The 24,675-nt window shown below is 39.5% G+C and overlaps 1 protein-coding gene and 1 long non-coding RNA gene across 2 annotated transcripts in view; one reads left to right on the forward strand and one right to left on the reverse strand.

Moving 5' to 3' along the window:
* Window positions 1-715: 715 nt before the first annotated feature.
* ptprn2 (protein tyrosine phosphatase receptor type N2) overlaps window positions 716-24,675 on the reverse strand; it is a 138,535-nt gene continuing 114,575 nt past the window's right edge. Inside the window, exons 14-22 of the mRNA XM_046071941.1 lie at window positions 21,087-21,234; window positions 19,033-19,106; window positions 15,002-15,079; window positions 11,639-11,758; window positions 10,065-10,231; window positions 7,640-7,693; window positions 6,576-6,640; window positions 4,411-4,484; window positions 716-2,324 (exon numbers count right to left, since the gene is read on the reverse strand). Of these exons, the coding sequence (XP_045927897.1) occupies window positions 2,253-2,324; window positions 4,411-4,484; window positions 6,576-6,640; window positions 7,640-7,693; window positions 10,065-10,231; window positions 11,639-11,758; window positions 15,002-15,079; window positions 19,033-19,106; window positions 21,087-21,234 (852 nt within the window). The 3' untranslated portion in view covers window positions 716-2,252. The remainder of the gene's footprint in view (window positions 2,325-4,410; window positions 4,485-6,575; window positions 6,641-7,639; window positions 7,694-10,064; window positions 10,232-11,638; window positions 11,759-15,001; window positions 15,080-19,032; window positions 19,107-21,086; window positions 21,235-24,675) is intronic.
* On the forward strand, window positions 22,957-23,799 carry LOC123985254. Its single transcript, XR_006828696.1, has 2 exons — window positions 22,957-23,191; window positions 23,596-23,799. It is a non-coding gene; the product is annotated as an uncharacterized LOC123985254 (long non-coding RNA).

Genomic DNA, 24,675 nt, shown 5'->3' on the forward strand with positions numbered 1-24,675 from the left:
ACTCAATCCACTGAGGAAGGTCAGGAGACGTGGGTTTTGCTGAAAACATAAGATTAATTTTAACATTTACATTTCCAAACATCATTGAAAGCCTCACTTAAAGATACTGACTGTTGCAATTAGTTATTTGTTATAAAAACCCTCAGCTTCAGGAGAAATCTGCTCCCTTTAATCGGCAGAAAACAGACTTATGCACTTAATTATCAAACAGCAGTAACATATTTTAAAGCTATTTAAAATTTACTTTAAAAAAAAGGGGCTTTTAACCTTGTAAGTCTCAGTGAGGTCACAAACCTCTTTTGGTGGAGACAGCTGCATAAAACGTTGCAGACAAGACAATAAAAAATCTGGCAACAGTTTAAGTTAAAAGTTACATCCTCCAGTAAATATTGATCAAATTGGACTTTCAGAGCGGCTGAGCCTCCTCTCTGTAATATTGAGAGAGGACCTCAGTGGCTGAAATACATGACTGACTTCATTTCACATCCCAGCCACTTTCTCCACTGACAGAGCTGGTGGACCAAACATTTCATCTGTACAAACCTGCGAGTTTCTCCCAGACACAGACCCTCAGGGAGCATGATACAGCTTTTCTTTGTGACTTTACTAAGGCTACCGTTCAATCAAATACCATTCGCTGTGAGAGTGGCCTTCTCCTTCCTGTTTGTGTGTGTATGAGTGTATCAGAAACAACATTAAACACCAGACAGCAAAGCAGTATTATTTGTCCTGATTTATTATCAACCTGAATGTTACTTTTCACACAAAATATATAGTTCTCATTGAGGCTCTCAGTATATATTTCAGATAGCACTATATAGGGATTCATCATGTAATTTATTGTCTCTACACAGAGGGAATAATCTGTCAAGTTGCACAAAATATTACATTATACCAGTGATGGAGGGACAAACAAATTTAGCAACAATCCCAATATAAGTTCTGCTTAAATATATCATATTGTTACTATCCATATACAGTAGATACTATCTCAGTTGGTATATTTCTATTACATTTAATATTCTACGGAGATGTTCATGTAACAAACAATTCATGATGTAAAATGTGACTTCAATGCAATGAGGAATAAAAAACACCTGATATGTTGCAAGAATCATGACCTGTGAGGCTTTTTCAAAGATCAGAGCATCTGCGATTTAATGCAGGAGTGAGACGTCTGGACCTAAAATACAACAATACACACTGAGTGATGCTGAGTGTATCTATCTATCTATCTATCTATCTATCTATATATATATATATATATATATATATATATATATACATATCTATCACAGAGGAGAAAAAGAAGTGAGGAGTTTTGTTTCCAAAACGCTATATGTATCCAATGCATCAGTTAATTTATGGGATATAATCTGTACAATATTAGGATTTTTACAAGCAACAATTTTCTTTACTTTACATATTATTATTATTCTAAAATGACTATAGTTGATAGCTGCAATGATTAGTCGATTAATTGATTGGCAAAGGATTTATTGGCAACCATTAATTCTTTTTTTTTGTAGTTTTTCAAGCAAAAATGCCAAATATTCTCTGGTTCCAGCTTCTTAAACATGACAATTGGTGTTTTTTGTGGTCATATATGACAGTAAATTGAATATATTGAGATTTTAGGCTATTGATCAATAAAATAAGCAAATTGAAGACATTACTGTGGCCTCTGAGAAATTATGAATGCCATTTTTTATACAAATACTTGAATTAAAGCCCTCTGTAGTTTGTTTTAAATGTGTCAATAGTAATTTCTAAACATTTGTATTAAGTTTTTCGACAGCAGCTAGCTGATTTTGGAAGAAAAATCGTCACTTGACATCACGTAAACAGCTCGTCAGTGGCACTAGAACGGTATGTTCAGGAACAACATCACAGTTATAGAGGACCAGGGTTCATATTGACAAAAAAAGTCTCACAGTAGGAGGGCTGATCTAAGTTCACACATCAGATCACATCGGGCCCCTACTGGTCCGCACACCCTCCCGAATCGCTAAAACGACACAGATCCCAGATCAACAGCCACACTCTGAGGCAACATTTTGCAAATATGGATCCAGGTGAGATTTCTGGCACGACATTCATAAGTATACAGTATATATAGAGGTGAAGAGGAGGCAGAGACAGAAGAGAGAAACAGAGCGAGGAGAAGGAAGGGCAGAGAGAGATGTCAGTCTTGAGTGGGCAGAGGAAACCGGTGCTCAGCGAGCGAGAAGAAGGTGGGAGATGCGATGCCTTCACTGAGGAAGCGCTTTCAGGATGGCGTTCACCTCCTCTGCCACGGCTGTCAGCGCAAACTCAAACTGTTCCTGAAGAGGAGGAGGAGGTGGAAAGGATGCAGGGAGAGAGAAGGAAGGGAAGAATGAAAGTTTTAGTGTGCGTAACACAGCTCAGGAATGCCATTTTAGAATGATTGGCAACTGCTGCCCCCTCCTCCTCCTCTTCCTCCCTCTCTCTCCTGACCCTACCCAGGATTTGCTTGGCCACAGACTTGAGGTGAAGGTGAACCACTCTCTGAGGCTTCAACTCGGGAGTGCACGCGCACCCTACACTGCCATCGATCCAGCCAGGTGTGTCTTAAAATAAGGCTTTTGAGTCAAGCTGTCTCTCAGCTCTGTGTGTGTGTGTGTGCGTTTGTTTGTGAATCCGATTCATGGTTTTCCCCGAGGAGCGCAAAAGGGGCTGATTGATGTTTGCCCCTTGGACCTGGTGTTTTTATATTCCTCTCCTCTCCCCAGGCTGCAGGCCACGAGGTCCTCTCACAGAGAAAAGGTACGTAGGAGTATGGAGGGAGCAGTCTTTAGATGTGTCAACACATAGCCTGCCATAGTCTGGCCTGAGGATAGGCTAAATCAATACAGAGGAGTCAGTGGCGGCCGTGCCGTTCGCTTTGCAGTGGAGATTATCTGGAGTGATTAGGTTCTCTATTTTTAAGTCTTCGGATGTTGTGATAGGGCCAGCAAATATGTGAGTACATCCAGCTATATCTTAACCACAGTTTTATGTGTCTATATCTAATCTCAAATTGAGTTTAAAGTTCTGTGTATTAAAAATATACTTTTAAAACCAGGTTTTGTGCATGCAGTGCTGTTCACATTTGCACCACTTGGGGGAGATCAATCTCTGCTCGAAAGATCAGAGATGCATGGTTAGCAAGGAAGAAAAACGGTCACGCATGCTGTAATTACTACATGTTGATGTCTATCAAAAGGAGTAACAGGAATAAGAGAATAATGTTCTCTCCATCCCAAAATAAAGTGGCAACTTCATGGAGGAGGAGGGGGAAAAAGATAATTGGTTGTCCAATCCTTAAAACCTAACTCTAAATTTCATACCTCATTACAATTTCATTTCTGTGTAGACCCAGCATGAAGCCACAAAGTGGAATCAACAATATTCCAATATAATTTCACTTAGACTTGTCAGGAAAGAAAAAGAGAGAGTGCTTGAAAAGCTTTTCTGCACAGAACAGAGCAAGGCTGTAAAAGCAGCATTAATGAACCATCTAGGAACACTGGAGTCTGTTAGCAAGCAGCCTCCATAAATATTATCACCCACTGCTGCACGAGGCTTGCCTTTATTATTATTATTGTTATTCTTTCCAATTAGAAGAGAGAAACAAAAGAGACGTCCTACCTATTATTATCATTAGTGGATGAGAGGAAATACTTTGCTGCTGCTACACACCCTAAACTATTTCTAACTAAGTGTTGCGAGGTAGAGGGTCCGCTGTGATATAAACTGCTAAGACTAAAGATTTCAGTGACAGCACAGATAACACAGAAGTATGAAATATACAGTCCTGTCTACAGTCTTCAACCAAATATACCAAACACTTGCTTGTTCTAGCTCCTCAAATGTGAGGATCTGCAGATTTTCTCTGTTATATATTGTCATAAACTGTAAAATTTTTTATCTTGGACTGTTGGTCAGATAAAATAGAGCATCTGAAGACATTACATTAGCCCTAGTTACATGTCTATTTAATTCTCCCTTTGATCATTTTAGCAATGTATATCATATTACGTAGGAATGGTACATTTAACACTCTAGGATCAATAAAGTGTGTTTATAATATTTGTTTAAGTGATGGGAATGAAGAGAAAATCTTAAAATGTCGCACTTTCATAGACAAAATACTTCTGTAACAGAAGATCTTGTCCAGTCTCTCTGCGTCTTGTGATAAATGTGGAACAGGGAGTTATTATCTTCCAAGACAATGTTTTTCTAATCCTGAAGCAGTTATCAATTACCACATCATTTCCCCTGATCCCGCGCACATGAAGTAGACAATCGTCTGTTTGAATGACTGCAACCCCTCCTCCCTCCCTGCTCCCCTCTCCTCCTCCTCCTCTCATCTCCCCCACCTCTCCAACTCAAAGCCGGGGACCTTACCTTTGTCTGGACCATGCCAGCTCTCTGGTCTCTCAAGTGCTCCAGGGTAGCGGCAATATCAATCTCTTTAGCACCTGCAACAGACCGAAAATTGGACTGAGTTCAAAGCAGTGGAGTAATCCAGCTCACATCTGTCAATCTCTCTTTATACTGGGCTCCCTTTGGAACAGCGCAGCGATTGAAAATTATTACATTCATCCCTCGAAAGACTTGGACGAGAGCCACAGACTGTTTCTCGATAAAATATGCAAGAGGATATTTTTGGGGTGTGGGAAATTTGCAATAATGCATTCAAAAAACGCTAAGCGCTGGCTTCTCTGTGAGAATCTTGTTCAAAAATTGGTTTAGATTATGTCCAACTATAAAGTCTGAGCTTTTTGATACAACAATATCTGAGTGTGTATCAAACTGTAATTAAAATGATTTACAGCCTTTGCAGCAGCCATACTGATGATTAACCTCTTTAACAGTTGCTTGCCTTCAATAGTGATCGTCTGCTGCTGAGTTAAGTCTGTTTTGGCTGCGAAAATGTGTGATGTTAATCTGGAGATCTTATTCTACTTTCACATTTATGGATTTCAAGCAGCAGAAAACTGACAGAGAAGGAGGGAGAAAAACCGTAGAGTCCCCCTGAACTCTCAAGATGTTTTTGAAAGTGAGGCAGAGAAAGGAAGCAAAGGAGATAGAGCAAGAGTGAAAATGTATGTATGTGTGTGGGTGAGAGTAAAAAAGAGGGATTTAATGCAGCTGGACTTAGTACTCAAAGTACTCCAGTGCTCCGACAAGACTTTCATGTCTCAGAAGGGCTGGATTCCAAAGTAAAGCTGAAGAGAGGCTCTTCGACCAAAGAAAAAAAAGCTTTGGGGAGTGAGATTATGTTCATTTTATACATTCGATTCTGGAGCAGGAAACAAAAGGTTTAAAAGAGACCGGGTGGCACCTTTCATCACCGCAGACAACAGCACATTCGTCACCGAACCACATGAACTCATGAACGTCAGGATGGGTAAGTCTTATTACTGTTTTACATAGATTGAAGGGAACGTCTGCATCAGGGGCGGCCGTCCTCCTAACCTGCTGACAGGCCGCAGCAGGAAGGCATGCTGAGAGTAAGGGTAAAGGGCAGGGGTCAAAGGGCAAAGGGCAGAGGGCAGGCTAAGCTATGGAGGGCTTTAAGGTGACGTTAGGCCATCCTTTATACAGTCTATGGGAAGAACCCAGCTCCTATGGAACAATAGATATCCATATCCAAATGTGAAACTAACTTTTATGCTGGTTATTTTGTAATCCAGTTTACACAAACTGAGCTTATTCTTCTTCAGATACAACTCCTGCCTTGTTGGAGAACAGATTCAGCTAAAAACAAGTGCTTCCCTTTTCACAGGAACCTAAAATTTGTCCATGTAATGATACACCCATGCCACAGTTGTTTTGTATTTATTTTGACTAGTGGATAATAATTTCCCCAGCAGACGCCCATAATGGCGCCAAGTTAATGTGATTTGTGCACATTATCTTCCTTGACTTGTGTTTTTTGATCATACAATGCAAACTAGGGGCCTCCTCAACAAATCAAAATAGCAGAAAACATAGTGCAGAGATTTGTAACATGTTGGAGATCTTGGGCAGCTTAGTTGATATTTGTGTACAATAGGAAAAACAGAAGACAACATAAAGGGTGGAAGTAGGGCACAAACTATATGGATTGAAAAGAATAATAAATAAATAATAATCAAATAAACCCATTGTTTCCATTAAATATTAAATATTGATCCAAACCATTGGAGCAACGTTAGCAGATTCTGATTTTGAATGTATTTTCCCTTTAAAAATGCCATTTCCATGCATGTGCTATCTAAATTCATGTTGCAGTTGTGCTGCAGGTCAATATGGCATGTCGGTAGCTTAAATAGATAATTAATAATGTGGCTAAAGGTTTCTTTTTCAATTTCCTTTTCTCTGTTTTCTCTTTGTTCCACTCTCTCCACTCCTTCCAGCTCCCTCCATGTCTGCCTCTGTCTTCACTGCCTCTCCAGGCCTCAGAAAAGTCACCCTCTAATGCATCCCCAAGACCCACTGTGGAAAATGAGAGGCTTTAGCGTTGCCAGGGCAACACTCACTTCAACGCAGGCAGAAAGAGTGAAAGGGAAGCCATTGATCGTTACCTTTAGCCATTCTATTGAGGACCATGTCAATCAGAATGTAAGTCCCACTCCTGCCTGCACCATCACTGCAGAGAGTCAGAGAGAGAGATGGAGATCATTAAGGTGGCAGAGTGATGCTTTAATCTCAGAGTGTTTTTCATATACGAAAACAAATTGCTCATTTACATGTGCATCTGCTGAGAGACCATGGAGTACATTTAAACACAAATTAGTCTATGCACAAAGATCCACACTGCTTCATCTGCTTACCTGATATTGCAGATAAAATAGAATACTTACAATACAATAATCCATGAAAATACCACAACAGATTTGAATATTTGATGTTCCAATAAATGTGACTGTGTTAAACCTTTACACACGAGTGCATGTGTGGTCTTGAGACTTGCTCGGCTATTGGGGAGAGGGGAATGGTTTCTGAGGCGCACTGGGGACAAAGGCTTTTAAATGAATGCACCTCAGGAGCAGAGGAGAGGTTGAGAGGCCAGGGGCGGTTCGAGAACAGCTTTTGGAGAGCCTTGCTTTTCCATTACTCCAGAGATAGTCTTATGAAAAGCCTCCCTTTGTGCCCGCCGGCCATTCAACGGCTCTGCATGTTAATTGCAAACAAGGCGTGCACATCTCTCTAATAAAGGCAAGGCCAATAAAACAGGAGAGCGGCCTGAGCACCACTGCTTCATTAATCCGCTGCTAAGACACACAGTCCGTACAGCTCCCTCAGAGGGGGAGAGGAGCTGCCTGGCCCCATGCATGACTTAACAGGATGTGACTATTAAAGGTGGTCAGACAGATACCTGGTGTTTAACACAAACCAATCAAGGCCAGTTAACTAACTCAACCAAATGGGGAATGGAAGTGTCTTTGGCTGAGTGTCTTTGTGCCACACCATTTCCATAAAGACACAGCCAGTGGAATAAACAGCTGCTCCAGTGGACCCAGAGAGAGTAAATGGACTGTTTAAAATAAACAGCCTCTCCCCTCCAACACACAGGCCATGACACACAATCGCAACCCTAATTCAGCAGGGTAAGCCACTGTCACAAGGTTCAAATAGTTATACTTGCCTGCAGTGAACAATTATCGGGCAAGATCGACCCCGGTAGCACTTGTTAACCTTTCTGAAATAAAAAAAAAAGAAGAGAAGAAGAAGAGAAAACTGGATGTTATTTCAAGCTTGACGGCAGGTTGTCTTAAATGCTCAGGCTGTTAAATCACACTGGCAACAAAGATCGATTATTGTTGCTGAATAACAGCCAATAATTAAAGCAAATGTGACTCGTGGGGGACTAGCAAACAAACGGAACCCTGAGAGGTGCATCCTCCTGTCAATCAGTCACTTTAATTTGAGAAAGAGAGCCGTATCGCGCCGCCTAAATAAACTGAGCATCATTTCAAACAGCATTATTGTGCCATGTGGGTTGATGGATGTGGTGGTGTGATGTTGTGATTGCTGACCGCTGACGCATTAACCCCGGCCAATTATGAATGTTATACACCACGGGCACGGTGAAAGCCAACAAGCCGTTTCACACCCCACTGTTGCCATGGAAACTGACTACACCGAGAGCTTCCATTTCCCTCATTTTTGTCTGAATATTTCATCATATCCGTTGTTTATCTAGTGCATCTTGGTAATGTTCAAAATCACTAATATGTTTAATGTATTATTATTAGAAATATGTAAATAAAAACAATAAATATAACATAAAGCACTTACTTAATTACTACTACTACTTATAGTAATAATGTTTTGTAGCTTATAATTATATTTTATATTGCTAAATATACTAAAAGATAGAACATTTAAATAAATATTTAATATTAAATTTTGATAGTTTGTGCAATATCTTCATTCTATGTATTACTTCTGCTTTCTATTTCCATTTAAATAGCTTTCTCTGTTGATTTAACCTCAGTTTTGTATTCTGTATGTTGTATTTGTAGAGTTTCCTATATTCCTATTTGGACCTTAAGAACTACAACTGTGAACTGCATTTCCTATATGTACATGCACTTCAAAGCACATGCATGCTCCATTTAATGTTAGTATGAGCTTTTAGGTCATTTTTTATTTTTGGCCTGATGTACCGCTATATTGACCAAGAGCTTGGCTTTATCATCTAAATACATGCACTGAACATAGTTAAATATCAAAATGTGATAAAACTACTTAGTAGTAGTAGCAGTGGCAGCTTATTTTTCAGAAGAAATGTTTTCTCTTTGATCTTTTTTGTGTATTTAGCATTCATTCTTTGTTTTTATATCAAATTACTTTACAATAAATGTATAGCTTCTACATTTTAAGAATATACACGTATATACATAAAAAATATCAGAAACATCAGAATATGTCCTCAGTCAAAGAGCATACAGAGGTGGTCGGAGTTCCCATGCAGGCCAGAGGAAGGAGCAGTGAAAGGAGAAGAGGGTGAGACAGAGAGTCAGGAGTGAGAGAAAGACAGTTTGTGCACAGGCCTGGCTGAGGAGACACAGTTTCCAATGATCACTTTTGTGACTATGCAACTGGGCTCATATTACTAGCTGCAACATCACAAAAATGACACTGGCAACCGCAAAATACAGTGTTGGCCGAAACCGTGAAAACCGTGTGTGTACAGTACATCATGTGGATCTGAGACCTCTGAATCACGCAATCAGAGAGCTTTAGATTCCCAATAACCTACAGCAGTAGCAATGGAGTAACATCAAGGCAATCTAGTCGTTAGAAAGATCTCAACAGCAAAGGAAAACTTGTATGTATGTAATCAAAACACAGCTCAAAACTACACAACACTGTCATAAATAAATATAACTGACTGCAAGCTACACCCCGTTTATTTTGAAAAAAAAAAAAAAAAAAGCACCGGCTGTCAGAATAGGATGACATTATAACACTGCACATTCTCTTTTTTCCCCTCTCATCTGCATTACAAACCGGAGGGACAGACTTCCATCCACAAATCAGATGCATCTATTCTTATTTGGAGGGCTTTTCCTATCCCTCTGGGTTCTCCCAGAGGAGCTATTGCTGCTCTTCTGCCAGAACACATTATATGGAGAACAGAGTGAGGTTATTCAGTCACTAGCTTTCCCCGTCTCCCATGTTTTTAGTGAGACAGCTCTCATTTAATTGGGTGTTTGAATTAGGTGTTTTTCTTTTTTCTTTGCTTTTCTTCCCAAGCCAAGCCAGGCAGCGCAGGGCTGTTAATTTGCTGCATCACATGTGCTGGAGGGAGGTGAGGGAAATAGGCCCAGGATGAAAGGGATAGTACAGAAAACACAGTCCTTATTAGAACAAGCGTTCTCTAGGACACCAAAAGGCAGAGGGGCAAAAGGGGGACGGACCAGAGAGGCGCTGACAGAATACAGAATATAAGGGGAGATGATTAAGAACAAGCTCAGGATAAAGCCCAGTTGTAAAGGTGAAAATCTGTCTGAAATCTGCTGAGCTCCAGCGTCTGAGGCCAAACAGCAGGATCTTCACTCTACCTGCGGAAGTCTAACAGCGTCCTGGCAGAGTTGGGGATCCCGCGGTCCATCCAGGACAGGAAGTGGAACTGGGTGACGGTGCGTGTCTCGTTGGTCTGCAGGTTCTTCAGGTAGAAGCTCCGCACCAGGAAGTCCTCACACCAAATGTGCTCTGACACCAAGTTGACCTAGATATAGGAAAAGAATAAGCAGTGGATTGGCATTTTATTTATTAATGAATAAATGTCAATGTTAAATAAATAAAATAGGAATGCATTCATAACCATGCAAAACTTGGAGGAATAAACTTAAGGTAGCTTTAGAATCCACATTGGACAAATACTTTAAAGGGCTGGTTCAACAAATTACAAAAAACATATTTTCTGATTTACTCTTTGCCGTAGCCATGCAAACAGTTTGGCTTCCCTAACTAACCACACATTTTAGTGTTACTCTGTTCACAGACATAAAAGTCTTTTTGTTCAGAAAGACACTGCGAAACAAGTTTTGGCATGTTAAAGACAACGGATCGTGGCTGGCGTTAAAACTAGTTCATTTGTTACAAAAGGGTTTAAAGAAATGACACGCAGCACTCAAAGACAGAAACTGTTCTTTTCACAGTTTGTCGTTTTGTATGCTGTTGCAGTGCTTCCTCCTTGATCTTTATGTGGTTAAATTAGATGTAATTATGTTAGATACCAAAAGAAAGTACGAATATTATGTTTATTATGAGTGACTTTATGCTACTGTGCTGAACAAAGAGCGGAGACATTGTTGTTAGGAGCAGCTTGAGAGAAACATATATAGTGTCAGAGAGATTTAACTATATGTTTGTTAGTGAGGTTGTAGTTTACAGTGGTGCTGAAATGGATCCATTTACAAATGTGAGGGAGGAAGAATATAAGAGGCACTACCATCTCAGTAATTAACATTCAGTAGAATTTGTGGCAGATCTCTTGTACTGGATTGCATTATAGTGTATATTATAGTGTACCTAATAAAGTGCAAGGAGTGTATATGTTTTTGTAAACCTTTTTGGGTCTCTATTCTAGACATACCTTACCTGAATGGCCAGTTTAAACTGGATAGGCGGGCTATACTATATGTATATGAGTATAATGGCGCAGCAGCGTCAACACAGTATTGAGATGTTTTTCCATTTCTTTATTGTGAGTCATACTAAGGGTTTTGAGATATCGGCCAGCACTCCAGTAAAATTAGCGGTGAATTGATTTCATTTGTGGAGCCCAAAGTAATTAAAAATGACATTTGAAAAAACTATTTTTGCTAAAACAGTGTCCTTGTTACTCAACAGCATTCATAGGAACCATTTTATTTGAGACAAAGTAGCTTCACAGAAAACTGTCAGTTTGCAGCGATATGAGCACTGCAAATTAAATTCAATTAAACTACATTGTACAAAAACAAATCTCATAACCTCGGCACATAAAACCAGAACTATCTGTATAGATAGACACCACTAAGAGGAAAAATTATTAGTATTATATTATATTATATATATTATATTAATACTTATATTATAAGTATTATAAAACTATTTCGTTAAACTTCTTCTTAATCCCTCACTAACGTACCTCGTAGATGTGGTAGACATCAGATCCTTCGTCAGGCCAGTAGTGATGACACTGCTTCACTCCATTTTCAGAAAGCGGGGTCAACATGACGATGACGACGCAGCCACTCTCCCACACCATCTACACACCAGAAGAAAGACGATAGACATCCCTCAAACACATCCTGAGACAACAGCCCTTTCATACTAATCTCATTGACATTACAATAGCACTAATATGTAGCTGAACTCTGCCACTAGGAGCAGCATATTGCACATTAGCATTACACGGCAGCCTTGTATTAGAGTGAAATTGATTTCTTAATCTTGGTCCAGGAAGTATGAATAAATGTCACCTCTCTGCGCGTGACAAATGATAAGTGTTGGGTCGAGCAGCAGGAGGGCGCGTCACATGTCGCCCTCTCTCAGTTGCCTGTGCGAGATCACAACATCTACTGAGCTGCTGCTCCATTTCATCTTATCACAATCTAATGTGTCCTTGGGAAAAAATACGGGCCCACGGCAGCCATTAGGAAAATGAGGAGAAAATGCAGCTTTTATGATTGCTATAAAAACAGAATGGCCTTGACTATACACTAATCACAAGCTTCTGTGATCCAGCCCAGTGGACACATTACACGCCAACTGTGCCAGAGTGTGATGAGATTAGGCAAGGTGATAATGTGAGGGAATATTATCCATTTAGTCTCGTAAGATTTGGCAAATATTTGCAGGTACTGAGGAAAAAGTGTATTCTTATTTTCCATCTTAAAGAGCCAGTCATCTGTATTTTTTTTTGTGATAAACAATTTATAGGCTCCAAACACATACAGCCGCTATACATGATTTATAAGGAAGGCATCAGGATACAAAAAATGCCCTTAAAATGACCGAAGTTGCCGCTCTGTGAACTCATGCTGATTGGCTTTTTATTTGCATTGAATTCTGAGGAGAAGTGAGCAGGAAAGCAAGGCCCAGTAGAGCTAAGGTAATAGCCGGAGTTGGTGAGAGGAATGGAGGAGTGAAGGATGAAGGGATGGAGGAATGAGAAGTGGAGGATTAGAGCAGAGCCGCCTTTCAGAGCGCTGCCTGGGGCTGGTGTGGATTAGATAGGACAGAGCAAAAAGATTTGCCTCCTGCACGGTCCATTTGCATGAGAGTGGCAGTGTTTCCTCTGTTTGTTTACTTTTAATGGGGGAAAAGAGCGTGTGTGTGTGTGTGTATTTTCTCCTGCCACAATTCAAGGTTAACCATATTGACTAATGAATGGCTACTTCTTATTCCCAAACACAGAACTGATGTTCATTGTGTCAGTCAATCTGTGTCGAATTTTCCATTATTTTCTGCTTAATTGGGAAAGATTCATGTTGAGTTCATGGCTAAAAAGCCCATTTCATTAGATAATGGACATGCATTTATTCACCTGGTGCAGAAAAAAATTTGGCAGACAAACAAACAAATAACCAAATTAATTAAGAGATAATTACCAACTGTTTCATTTGAGGCACTTTCAAATTTACAAATTAAATACAGGAAACAGGGCACCTTTCATTTCTATTTGAGCTGATGTAGTCAATTAAGGTACACTTTTTAGATAATAGGCACTGATTTTTCTGGTTTGTATCAATTTGAACAGTGTGAGGACAAAGCTTGTAAGGAGGTTTTTATTTTTGGTTTAAAAGCAATTTATAGCAAAAACCAAAGGCTACATTGCTTTTGGTGTGCAGAACCAAACCAGACCATAATAAACTTGGCGTTACCACACTTCCCCGGTCACAAACGGGTGCCGACGTCTGTGCTAACACACAGTCAGCACTATCATAATGATATCCATTCAGTACAAGATGCAGAGTGCAAAGTGCAGGACCAGCTGGTCTGCCAGGATTTATGCTTCACACTTCGACATCCTGGTCACGGCTACCAGAGTTACTTCACCATATGGAGGTGATGGGCCCACTAATTACTACAGTGCTGTCCTATTAACAGATAAAAACGCCATTTGGCAACCATGCATCATTTAAGGCATACCTCCACACAAGACGACATGTTTTACAATAGCCTATATCCAGTGATTAATAGCAGGTTTGTCTGACATTTATGGATTAAGAGAATTAATGCAAATAGCATGGAGAAAAACAGAAATACAGGCAAACATCAGCATAATTACAAATAATGTTAGACTTCCTGGGGGTGTGTATATCTAGAGTACAATGTACAACTTAAAGCTGCAGGTCTGTAGTACATTTAAAGAGGGTGACACTGTTTTATTGATGAGTATTGACAGTAGGAGCACCATTACTTCAAGCCCCAGTTTGTGCATCTCATGTTTTTTGACTATTACATTTGAGTCACAGAGCCAAGCATACAATTTCCCCTAAAAATATACAATTATACTTTGTCTCACCTCTATTTGAGGGATAATCCTGCTTTGAATTTTGGAACTACAGTTCCATGCTTTGGGCGATGTAAACAGGAAGTATAAAGTCACTATGGATTCAGTGAGTTTTGCTGTGGGCAACAACTTGAGCCGTGTTCTTATATCCTCTATGTGTTTACATTGTGGCAAATTGGTACCATTAAAAGTTAGCTGAATTAGATATTAGTAGTTCCTGTTTGCAATGTAGCCATGGATGTACAGACATCTATCACTGGATTACTGGATTAAAAAAACTTAAAAACTTGATGATTCTCAAGCAAGTTCTGGTGTTATACGAAGTGTCTTTTTTTATGATTTCCAAACAGATTTATGGATGTTCATTCGTGATGGACAACGGAGATGATGATATCCTTGGAGTATCACACTGTAATGTCAACATATTAACACCTACCCGCCAAAATTGCAGCCATCAGGCGTTAAGATTTAGTTTGTGTTTTATACAAAAAGAGCAAGGACATATATGCCATTTCCTTTTACCTGGATTAGAAAATACAGTCGCAACTAGAGAAAAGGGTTAAAAGTATATTTGTGTACCAGACACATTATCGTTTTCCTCCAGATTATTAGAAAAGTCTTTGAGGATTCTGGAAATAGCTTCAGAACAGTGGTAAGTATTGTTATACAACCTCCCAAGTTTGTCAACACAGATATTTTTAGGACAACCAGATGCTTAGCTCCTTGACTTGAATGTAATTGTAGTATATGAGAGGCACAAGCTGGGGCAAAATCTTTGATCCCACTTTGATTCAACCATTGCTTTAACACTAGTAATCTAGACACTCTTGTCTTGGACCAAGAAGACATTAGGATCGCACAGGAATTAGTGCATCACACAAAACCATTGGGTCAGACATAGTGCGGCTCTGTGGTGGGTCTTCCAAACCCTCATCTCTGTAGAAACAAAATGGTGAAAGATGAAAGCCCACAGTGAATGGAGATGAGTTTTACCTGCCAGAAGTCTGTCACGGTGGAAGGAAGTGGGCCCTGCGAGGAGATGTAAGTAGGGTTGCGAGGGTCATGGTCCATCTGGGAGAGAAGGAACAGAGTGTGAGACAGTGTTTGGGCGGGGACTGGCAGATGAAAACATGCAGTCTGGGTAAAAGACTTCCATCAAAGGCTCCATCTGGATGGATGGAGCAGAAAACATTTGCCTTTGCTGTATGCTTTCTGTTTCATTCATTGACTCCGTCTCTCTGAACTTCTTGCTCCCTTCCTCCTTGTCACTTCCCTTCTGTCCTCAAGATCTGACTATTTTTTAAATGGGTCTCATTACACTACATTGCAATATAAAGAAATCTACACACTGTTGTTGGCAAACTGTGAACATCACAAAGTCCTATGCAAGATGAGCTTTGAACACATATTTGAAGGATTTGTATGCCAGTTGACTTTTTTTGTCCCTTTAAACGTGTTTGCGTAAAAAAAGACTGAGGAAGACCTTGGACTTTGCTATCTGGCGAAAGTAAAGCAAACAGACACCTCTAGTGTTTATGAGAAGAATGCCACAAAAGAGCTGATTTTAATTTAGTTTCCTTTTTATTTCATCGTTATGTGCTGCTTTCACAAACTGCATTTTATTATTATTATTGTGCAAGCCTGCATTGTATATTGGCAATAAAGCTGAAACTTGAACCTGGAACCTCCAACCCAATATTCAAAATAAACTCTGTAATTCTTATTACCTTCATTAAATTCAGTTTCATTATCTCATCATTCAGGAAGGGTTTCCCTCCTGTTTTAGTTAAGCCAGGTACAGTCTTCTCTACAATGTTGTCATACCAATGTGCTCCCTCAAAGACCTCATGAAATGGCTTGCAGATCTCATTTGTCATGCTTTGACGTGGTTCTGCATGAAACATTATATTACGGTGGGACTGTAAAACCCTGCAGGCGGCTGATTTGAGGGAGCTGAAATGTTGAGGTGGGACATAATGACACAGGGGACTTGATTTGAGGGATGTGATTGAGACTTGATTGAGTAGGTGTTGGCTGGGTCACCCCCCAAAAATCAATGATCACATTTTATTGAATGGAATTTTTATGCACGCCCTCAAGTGAGAGATGCATCAGTGGAAAGATGTTGGCATATTTTGCAGGAAAAGAAACGGGTGGGTACGTATCAATGCATTCTTCATGTGTATTTTGGCATTATAATGATGGACAACACACCCAAACGGTGTTGTGTTTTTGTGAGAATAGGGATTTATTGAACATTATTTATAGCAGACCCACTAAAGATAGTCCAATCTGAGGGAAATGCAGAAGTATATTTATAAAATGAAGGTGCTACTAACTAATTTCCTTGCATATTAACTTGCCATTGAGTGACATACACCAACAGAAATAGAGGCTTTTTTACAGCAACAAAGAGCGATTTAGGTAGGGAGACATCTCTGAGCATAACATCATGAAACAGCAAGGCAGTAAGTCACAGGGTCGTACTAAATGGCTTTTTCATTTTTTATGATTTTTTTAATGCTAAAGAACAACTTGTGAAGGACATGAGCTTAGAAGAACATCTAGTTTTTCCATTTCATTTTTTTGTGTTTTGTTTGACTCATTTGTCAAGCTCATAGACCTTAATTATGGTGCATTTCCTCATGGCTTTAATATTACCATAATGCTTTTCTCTCCTCATGTTTAATAACCCCAACAACAGAATTCATGTTTAATGCTCTGAATGGCTGATAAAACGGAACATAAAACTTTAGTCCAAAATTTTTAAATAAAAAAATCACTTCCTTTATTATTTATAACTTTGTCTCTTTGTAATTTGTTTTCATTATGGGGGATTAAAAATGTCAAATTGTTTTCTCTTTAAATCTACTTCCAAACTGGGATTTAATTACAAGTGAAGCTCAGCTGAAACAGACCATTGTGTTTATTTTACTGGGACACTTTTGAATATCATCCTTAGTACTGGCAATAATTTTATTTTGGAGATTTCTTGGAGTGTTTAGCAGTAAAATACTTAATGATACAGATTCCCCCAGGTCCAGATTTGATCATATCTATGGTTATTTCTGATTTATAGTCATATTATCTGAATCAAATGTCTATGGAATGTCAGGCATATTCACTGTGGGTATTGTAATTGTAACCAAATTAACATTGGGGGGCATATGTGAAGCATGAGTGACTAGGAATGTACTTTAAATGCACCGTGGCTGGCTGAAATGTGAAAATTTGACAGCCTCTTTATTGAAAGAATTTCCCAAAAGGACACATGAATGCAGGAAACATTCATTAGCCACTGTTCTACTTCAATTAGGCATAACCATGTTGTTAAATTTTCTCATCATCCTTCCTGGTAGAATTCCTTTTGTGAGTTTGAAAATCTTCCCTACAGAAATGAAAGGTTGGTGGTGAATGCTAGTGCTGCCACTCAGTTTAGCCAATCTCAAGGACACAGACATGCTATAGTTGTGTGTTGACATCCCTGCATGAATACTAAAGTGCATACATGAAAGAGTAGTCCTGCGTGTCAGCTGTCCTTTCCTTGCTATTATGGGAAGAAGAAGAAGAAGCCTACAACAAAAAGGCAAAGAAGTGCTCTTTGGTTTGAAGTAAAATAGCTTGTACTAAAATAGCTTGCACAAATATCTGTTCCCAGAGAAGCATCTCAACTTTCAACACCTTGCTGTAGCGCCTTGATCCTGTGTTCATGTAAGAGAGAGAGCTCGGAAGCTAAACGCCGAAATGGGTTCATCCCAGATAGTTTGAAAATAAAAGCATGGCGAACAGGTGGGAAATGGAAAAGCCACACAGCGTTTGACTTTGTAAAATGGCCAGACAAGACAAAGACATCCGGGCTTTGACCACATTTTGTGGCAGTGCACATTCCTTCGAACTACTCCTCACGCTAATGATGCCATACATCTGGGAGCGCTTGCATCATTTGTGGTTATCCCTGTGTGTATGTCACCCTCTGCTTTGCATGGAGCTCCTTCCCTTTGCCTCTCTGACCCTGTATTCTCACAAAGAAGTGACAGATTATTTACTCGTAGGCCACTGCTCCTGAAGCTAATGAGGAGGAAGAAGCTGCATTGACAGACATAATTATCACAGTTTTGCTGGGCGCAGCCAGGGGTCCCTTTTGTGGTGTAATTACTGTCCTTTTATCCACACACCACTGCATCCGCCATTACTTCACCCATCTTCAACATCCGTTTGTGTTTGTAGATGCCTTTTCTTTCTTTCTTTCTTTTTTTTAACTGCACCAAAGCTCAGATAATTTTCCTTTATACTCTTTTTCTACTGTACCAATTTGATTTTTACTTACTTCTTCCCCTGACTGATTATGTTTATAACATAATTCTACAAGATGGCAGATTTAGCACTACAGCACTGTTTAAATAAGCTAAAAACCTTTAAGAATATGCCATTAGAGCAAATGCAGGAATAAATAGAGCATCTAAAAGTCTCCATTGTTTGTTTCTGAAGAGTAATAGGCTTTTAGTGCAGCTGTGTGTGCCCCCCTCATCTATCTCCTCAGAAATTTTGGCACTGTATTTGAAATGCATAGTTTCCTGCTCCCTTTGATGGAATCCCTTCTCAGCAGCCTCAGGGGAAATCATGACTGGCAATGTTTTGGGGAAAAACACAACAACAAAAAAACCTTGTGAGGTCTTTCTGGATTTGTGGCGGGATACATTTGTTTAGTCAAAAATAATGTACAATTCTTTTTTAGTGTGGATGGGAAAAAGGGGGTATCTCCAGGCAGTGGCCATTTTGGAAGCAGTGAAAGCACTGTGGTTCAGCAAGACACATCAAATCCACTGAGGCTCCCAGCATGGAGAACAAACATTGAAAAAAAAAAAAGATCAATGCTTTTGGATCAATGACAAGTCCTTTGAAACTTATTTTATCTCAAAGTAAAATCCAACCACAACAGGTGCTCCTGGTACCAAAAAACAGAGGCTTCAGATATGAGAGATATTAGCCACAATGTTGAGCTATAATGAATGAACAATACTCACTATTGGACTTGCATTGATGTAATCTGAGTTGCCGTGGTTATTCTCCGCTTTCAAGGTGATCCTGGAATGATCGTCTGTAATGGAGATGCATAATTCATCAACATACTTTTCCATAGTTTTTTCCTCCCCACACAATAACAACAGTATTTTGAGCAGCAACACAGGAATATAAAATTGGAAAAAACTACAGGGACTACAGTTTCACCAGACTTTCATCATATACACACACTCACACACTGTTGTACTGAAGTATTGAATTGCTCTACCTTCAACAAGAAATGATCCAAGTGAAATAATAATACAATATTTAATCTTAAGAAGTCTCTAAGTTGTAAATCCTCTTTTTCTTAAACAAGTAAAACTATTGCAAGATTCATATAATCTTTCTAATAAACTCAAACTCACTCCTTCTTTAACACATTTGCTTAAAAAAACAACAACCAAAAGCTCAAATCTTTTTCTTCTATTCATTACTAAATAAGCACAAATCAAAGAAAAAATAAAACACCAAAAGGTTTTATTTATGATAATAGTTTAACAGTCAAAAACTCTTCTTTATCAAGACTGTGTAGATGTGGTATGATCAGATTTGGAAGTGGGAACCTCCGGGTCTGAAAATGAAGCCAATGTGGAAGAGCATTAAACCTGTTTAATATTGTACAGCCAGCAGGGTGCTACTCCTCAGTTGGCAAAGAGAAGTGCGATTCCATTAAAAATAAAAGTAAAATGACCCTACTTTCTACTTTCCATTTGATTTGTTACCTCAGTAAACACTTTCCTAATGAGTTTAGGGTCTCAATAGTTTGTTTCAAGTCTTCTTCAATATAGCATGATGTTCATTTAGTAAATTACGGCCCAATTTAGTGGAAAATAGATGCTATCATGAAGTTGTTAGCTTGATGACGTGTCAATCAGGACAGAGGCGACTCGTATCCACTGCACTGTGTACATTTAACCAGTGCTGTTCAAAAAGCTTCAAAATTTTGTTTTAAGCTTATTTTTAGCTAGCCAACTAGCTAGCATCCCGGTTAAAACAAAATACAGAAAATTGTATGTTCTTGTAGATCCCCATTACTTAAACTAAAATGTTTTTCTTTTTTCTTTAAAGGTGATTAGTTAGCTGACTAGCATAAAGATGAAGTAAAACAAGCCCCCCCTTAGTTATTGTTACTGTCTGTTCTCACATGCCATATTCAATGATCAGATATACCACTCGAAATTTACAGTTAACTAAAAAAACAACAACTTTTGACTAAGCTAATGCTAATTCTTAAAGGCTATGACTGGTTGAAAACGCTTTCTCCAGCTGCCTTGTTTTAAAAATGAGAAACCTTTAAAGGGGTCTTTATATGGACTTGATAGCCACACAAGCTACATGTCTCCAGCAAAATGTCCTCATGGAATAAAGGATACACACTGTTTGTGTATTTCAGTGTAGAGCTAGTTAGCCTGAGCATTATAAAAGAGTATTATGAATTAAATGTAATCAACATGGTCAGATTTATGCTTTAATGTTCATATTTCAACAGAAGAGAGAAAATGGATTTGAGGATGAGGAATAACTGTCACAAGTTTGGCAAATGTAACACTGTCTAACGCAAGTTTGGCTGGAGGTGTTGGAAAGTAAACTTTTCCAAACCAAATAAAAAGCAGAATGGAGCCACAATTGTTAAACTCTAATATACTAGCATCTTGGCCCCGACGTAGTGACTGGTATTTTTCTAAGGTTATTTGTAACCCGACATATTGCTATAGTTAGCTAATAATATGCTCTTTGGTCAATTTCATCCAAGAGAAGATTCAAAGCAAGTTGATTTACATTGAAAAAATGTGTTTAAGAAACAATCCTGAGACTGATTATTTGTGTGGAAACATATTTTTAGTGTAGTTTTGGCTTGTATACCCAGCACGTTTTATGTAGCTTCTTGAAGCATCCATTCATAATCAATCATAGCAACAACAGTGATGAAGTTGCATTGCTCTGGCCTTTTAAATGGTGGGAACAGTCTCAGAGCTAAAAACATAAACATGAATGGACATCTGAATGAACTCACATACGACCACGGCGTCAGAGCGGTTCCTCTTGGAGTTCTGATCACCCTGCCCCACACTGCAGGTGCTGGGCTCTGCCTGGTAGGAGCACAGGGCCTCCCACTCACGCTCCAGACGGTTCTTGTTCTTTAAGTGGTCCTCCATGTATGACTAGAGGAAAACAGAGCATGCAAAAGACCACTGAATTTATCTCAAAATATACCTGTAAAAATATATTTTTGTGTGTTTTAGCAACAAATTAAACAATTTATATTCTTCATATCATAGCTGGTTTGAGATAGCATGTTTTTCATTGTATTTTCTTCACCATGAGCTAAACAATAAATAAACTGGGGCAAAACATTAAACCCTTGACAACAGCATCTCTCCATTAAAGCTATGATCAGGTGTCATGGAGCATTATTGTCTTAAGCGGCTGTACAGCGTACAACAGGGTGTGGAGGAGGCTGCTGAAGATCTATGTGAGGAAGATGTGCTAATGTTTGATTGTTTATGTGTTTGTGCATGTGTGTTTGGCCGAGAGAGAGAGAAAGAGAGGGGAAAAAAATCACACACAATTAAGACTCCTGAAAGGTTTGTCTGCATTGGAAATACTTCAGGGGTGTTTCAATCACGTCCCTCACTGCTTGCACAGCCACTGATAAGATTGTCTGCATTTAAGCCGTCGCTTGGAGAAGACAAAATTGAATTCACTAGAGAGACAAAGATGGAAAAAGAGAAGGGGGAGGGGAAGATGCGTGTGTGTGTGTGTGTGTGTGTGTGTGTGTGTGTGTGTGTGTGTGTGTATTCTCCCAAACCAGGGCAAGTCTTAGGGAGCTTAGAGGCTGTAGCTGGCAAGACGGTCTTTTTTAGCGTGGCACCGTGGTTCGCTTTCTCTCCTGTATCATGGCTCTCCTCCCAATGGGGTTAAATGGTTTAGTCCGCTATTGTGTGAGGCAGAAGATTACAGACTCATAAACTGATGTCATGGATCAGCTGGCTAATACAATGAAAGTGATACCCAGATGTGCTGGGTTTTTATCCCATATTAAAGGCAGTGTAGGTAGGCTGAGCAGAGAGGTGACACTCCCATTGTTACAGCCGACTTATTCACTCCTGTCCGTCAAAAGGGAAATCCAAGACTGTGCAGAATGTATACAATTCCTATTCAGATGATAATCACAAATAAGCTTGTCCAACACGTAATAGGCAATTACCCTTCGATGGCTTATGAATTTAGACATTTCCTGCATGCCTGCAAAGGATATTAGGTGACTTATAAGAACATTACAAATCATACTGATAATGGAAATCAAAGTTTATTGTAGCATAAGGTACCAAAGACGCCACTCAGATATTAAAAGCCACACCAAGAAGAAAAAAAGCCACTCTTGATGTGATAAATGTAGCTGCATAATGAGGGAACACATAAGCACAATATGTCCTATCTGATCCCATTAATGGCATAAAGTGATATTTCTGAAATACTACAGCAGATTTATACTTCCCTAACCATCCCTGCCTGAACTTTTTAATTTTATGCATGCAAAAAAAATCTAGTTAATGTCAATTCTAATAGCAGGCAACACACGTATATTTGCATGTGTGTTGGTGTGCATCGCCTACGCAAACACACAATGCTGTCTTCCCAGGAATATGACAGCATGCCATTATGGCCACTTGACAGAGCCTGTCACCACTATGCTCTTGTCACCCTGTACAAGTACTCTCTGCTTGCCAGCCTGACAGCGTTCCACCTCCCCTACCAATATTACATCTCCATGTACTTGATAAATCCACTCTGAATTGCATCCTATTCTATTCAAACGATGCCCTGAATCGATTGCATTCCAAATTCATATTTTCGCAGCTTAATGCAATGCAGCCAGCAGGCCCTTATCAAGCCCTCCCGTTCCTAGGGGGAAGCAGTGGACCATGGCGTATTCCAGAGACAGGGTAACGAAGGTTTAGTGAATGGGGGGATTATGTCTGCCAATCAGAGGGTTCGGATGGGAGGCCTGGGTGTCAGGGAAACAATGTCTAATCCCTCCTAAGCAGTCTCCTCGGCAGCAGAGGGTGCTGGGTGAAATCAGGATGAAGGGACAACCGGAGGAGCCAGACACAACAGGTAACACATTACTGTCAAGCTCCGCTGTCAAATTAAAAAGAACAATACTGGTAACAGTTTGTACAGGAGGCTTCAGTATATGATAAAACTGCGGTGAGAGGTGAAAAAGGGGTATTAATATGAATGTTTTTGTTTGATTAATAATAGCTAAATGATAAGAACACATTGTTTTTCCTTAAATGGAACAGCAAATTGTTCTTTTGCCCATGAACTACATTTCTAATTGTAGGAAAAAGCCACTGAGGGCAGAACATGTTGCATGAGTCACTGGCTATTTTGCTTTGCCTGAGTCTATTTTCCTTTTGAGCAAATAATTCATAATTTCAAAAAAATGGAACAATAACTACTCACCATAATGAAAAAGAGCCTCAAGCTACATAATTATTGATTTTTTATTTTTTCAGTAGAGAGGTGAATAAGCCAGGGGAACACTACAGCAACTGTATCAACATTTTGATGCTGTTTCTGGACAAGAGGAGAGCATGGATTTTTGTTTAACTTGCTTATGAAAAAAACACATTTAGTGACTGTAAAGTGCTCTCCATGGTGCTGAAAGGACTTAGCACTGCAGCAATAAGCACAGAAATACAGCCACACAAGGAACACATGCTTCCGAGTTACATCTGGTAATCATGTTTGAGGTTTGTAATCATTCAATATGTAACCTTTGCATGGTTGTAGCACCATACTGCAGCTGAAAGAGGTAATAGAGAGAAGATAGAAAATGTAAGACAGCAGAGGTGTGTCACAGATCTGAAAACACAGCAGATGACTCAGCACACAGAGGCATCCAATTTCAGTTTTGAAGTTGGAAGTCGTTATGCAAGAGTTTTTTAGTCTTGAGGTGGGCCGAACCGCGGGATGTTGATACAGTTGCACTGTAGTTCATTTATTCAGACTGCATCAAACTCTCGCAGTAGCATAATGGTTGTGTGTGTGTGTGTATGTGAGGAGATCGGGCATCAAAAAAAGGACCCCCAGCATATGTGCTTTGGAAAGCCGGGTATTCATCATCCTTCTCCACACGGTGTGAGCTCCAAAGAGCGAGAGAGGAGAGATGAGAGGAGAGGAGAGCAGAGATGGGAAAATATAGGTCTGAGATCAGTGATAACAAGGCAATCTCACACATGGTTTCATGTGAGATGGCAGTGGAATTTTAAAGAAGAACCCCTATAGGACATCTCCATGTCAATCATGGCATGAAAGAGAAGTAAAGGTCCCTGTGTGTTTTACCTTTCTACTTTGCAATGCCTGCGTTGCTGCTGTGAAGAAACTGGGGCTAATAATAACAGCTCCCAGAAATGATTCACTGTGCCTCTTTTGTTATTGCAGGGCTAAATGCTTTTCTATTGTCAATGTTTTCAAAAGGGGCTTCGCAAACAAGCCTTGACGAGTGCAACAAAACCCATCTATTACCCCCAATACAAGGCATTACTCAGATTCACTCTCATTCATTATAGTCTCCCAATATAAAAGCTAGACAT

This window comes from Micropterus dolomieu, linkage group LG01 (genome assembly GCF_021292245.1).
Source record: "Micropterus dolomieu isolate WLL.071019.BEF.003 ecotype Adirondacks linkage group LG01, ASM2129224v1, whole genome shotgun sequence".
NCBI lineage: Eukaryota > Metazoa > Chordata > Actinopteri > Centrarchiformes > Centrarchidae > Micropterus > Micropterus dolomieu.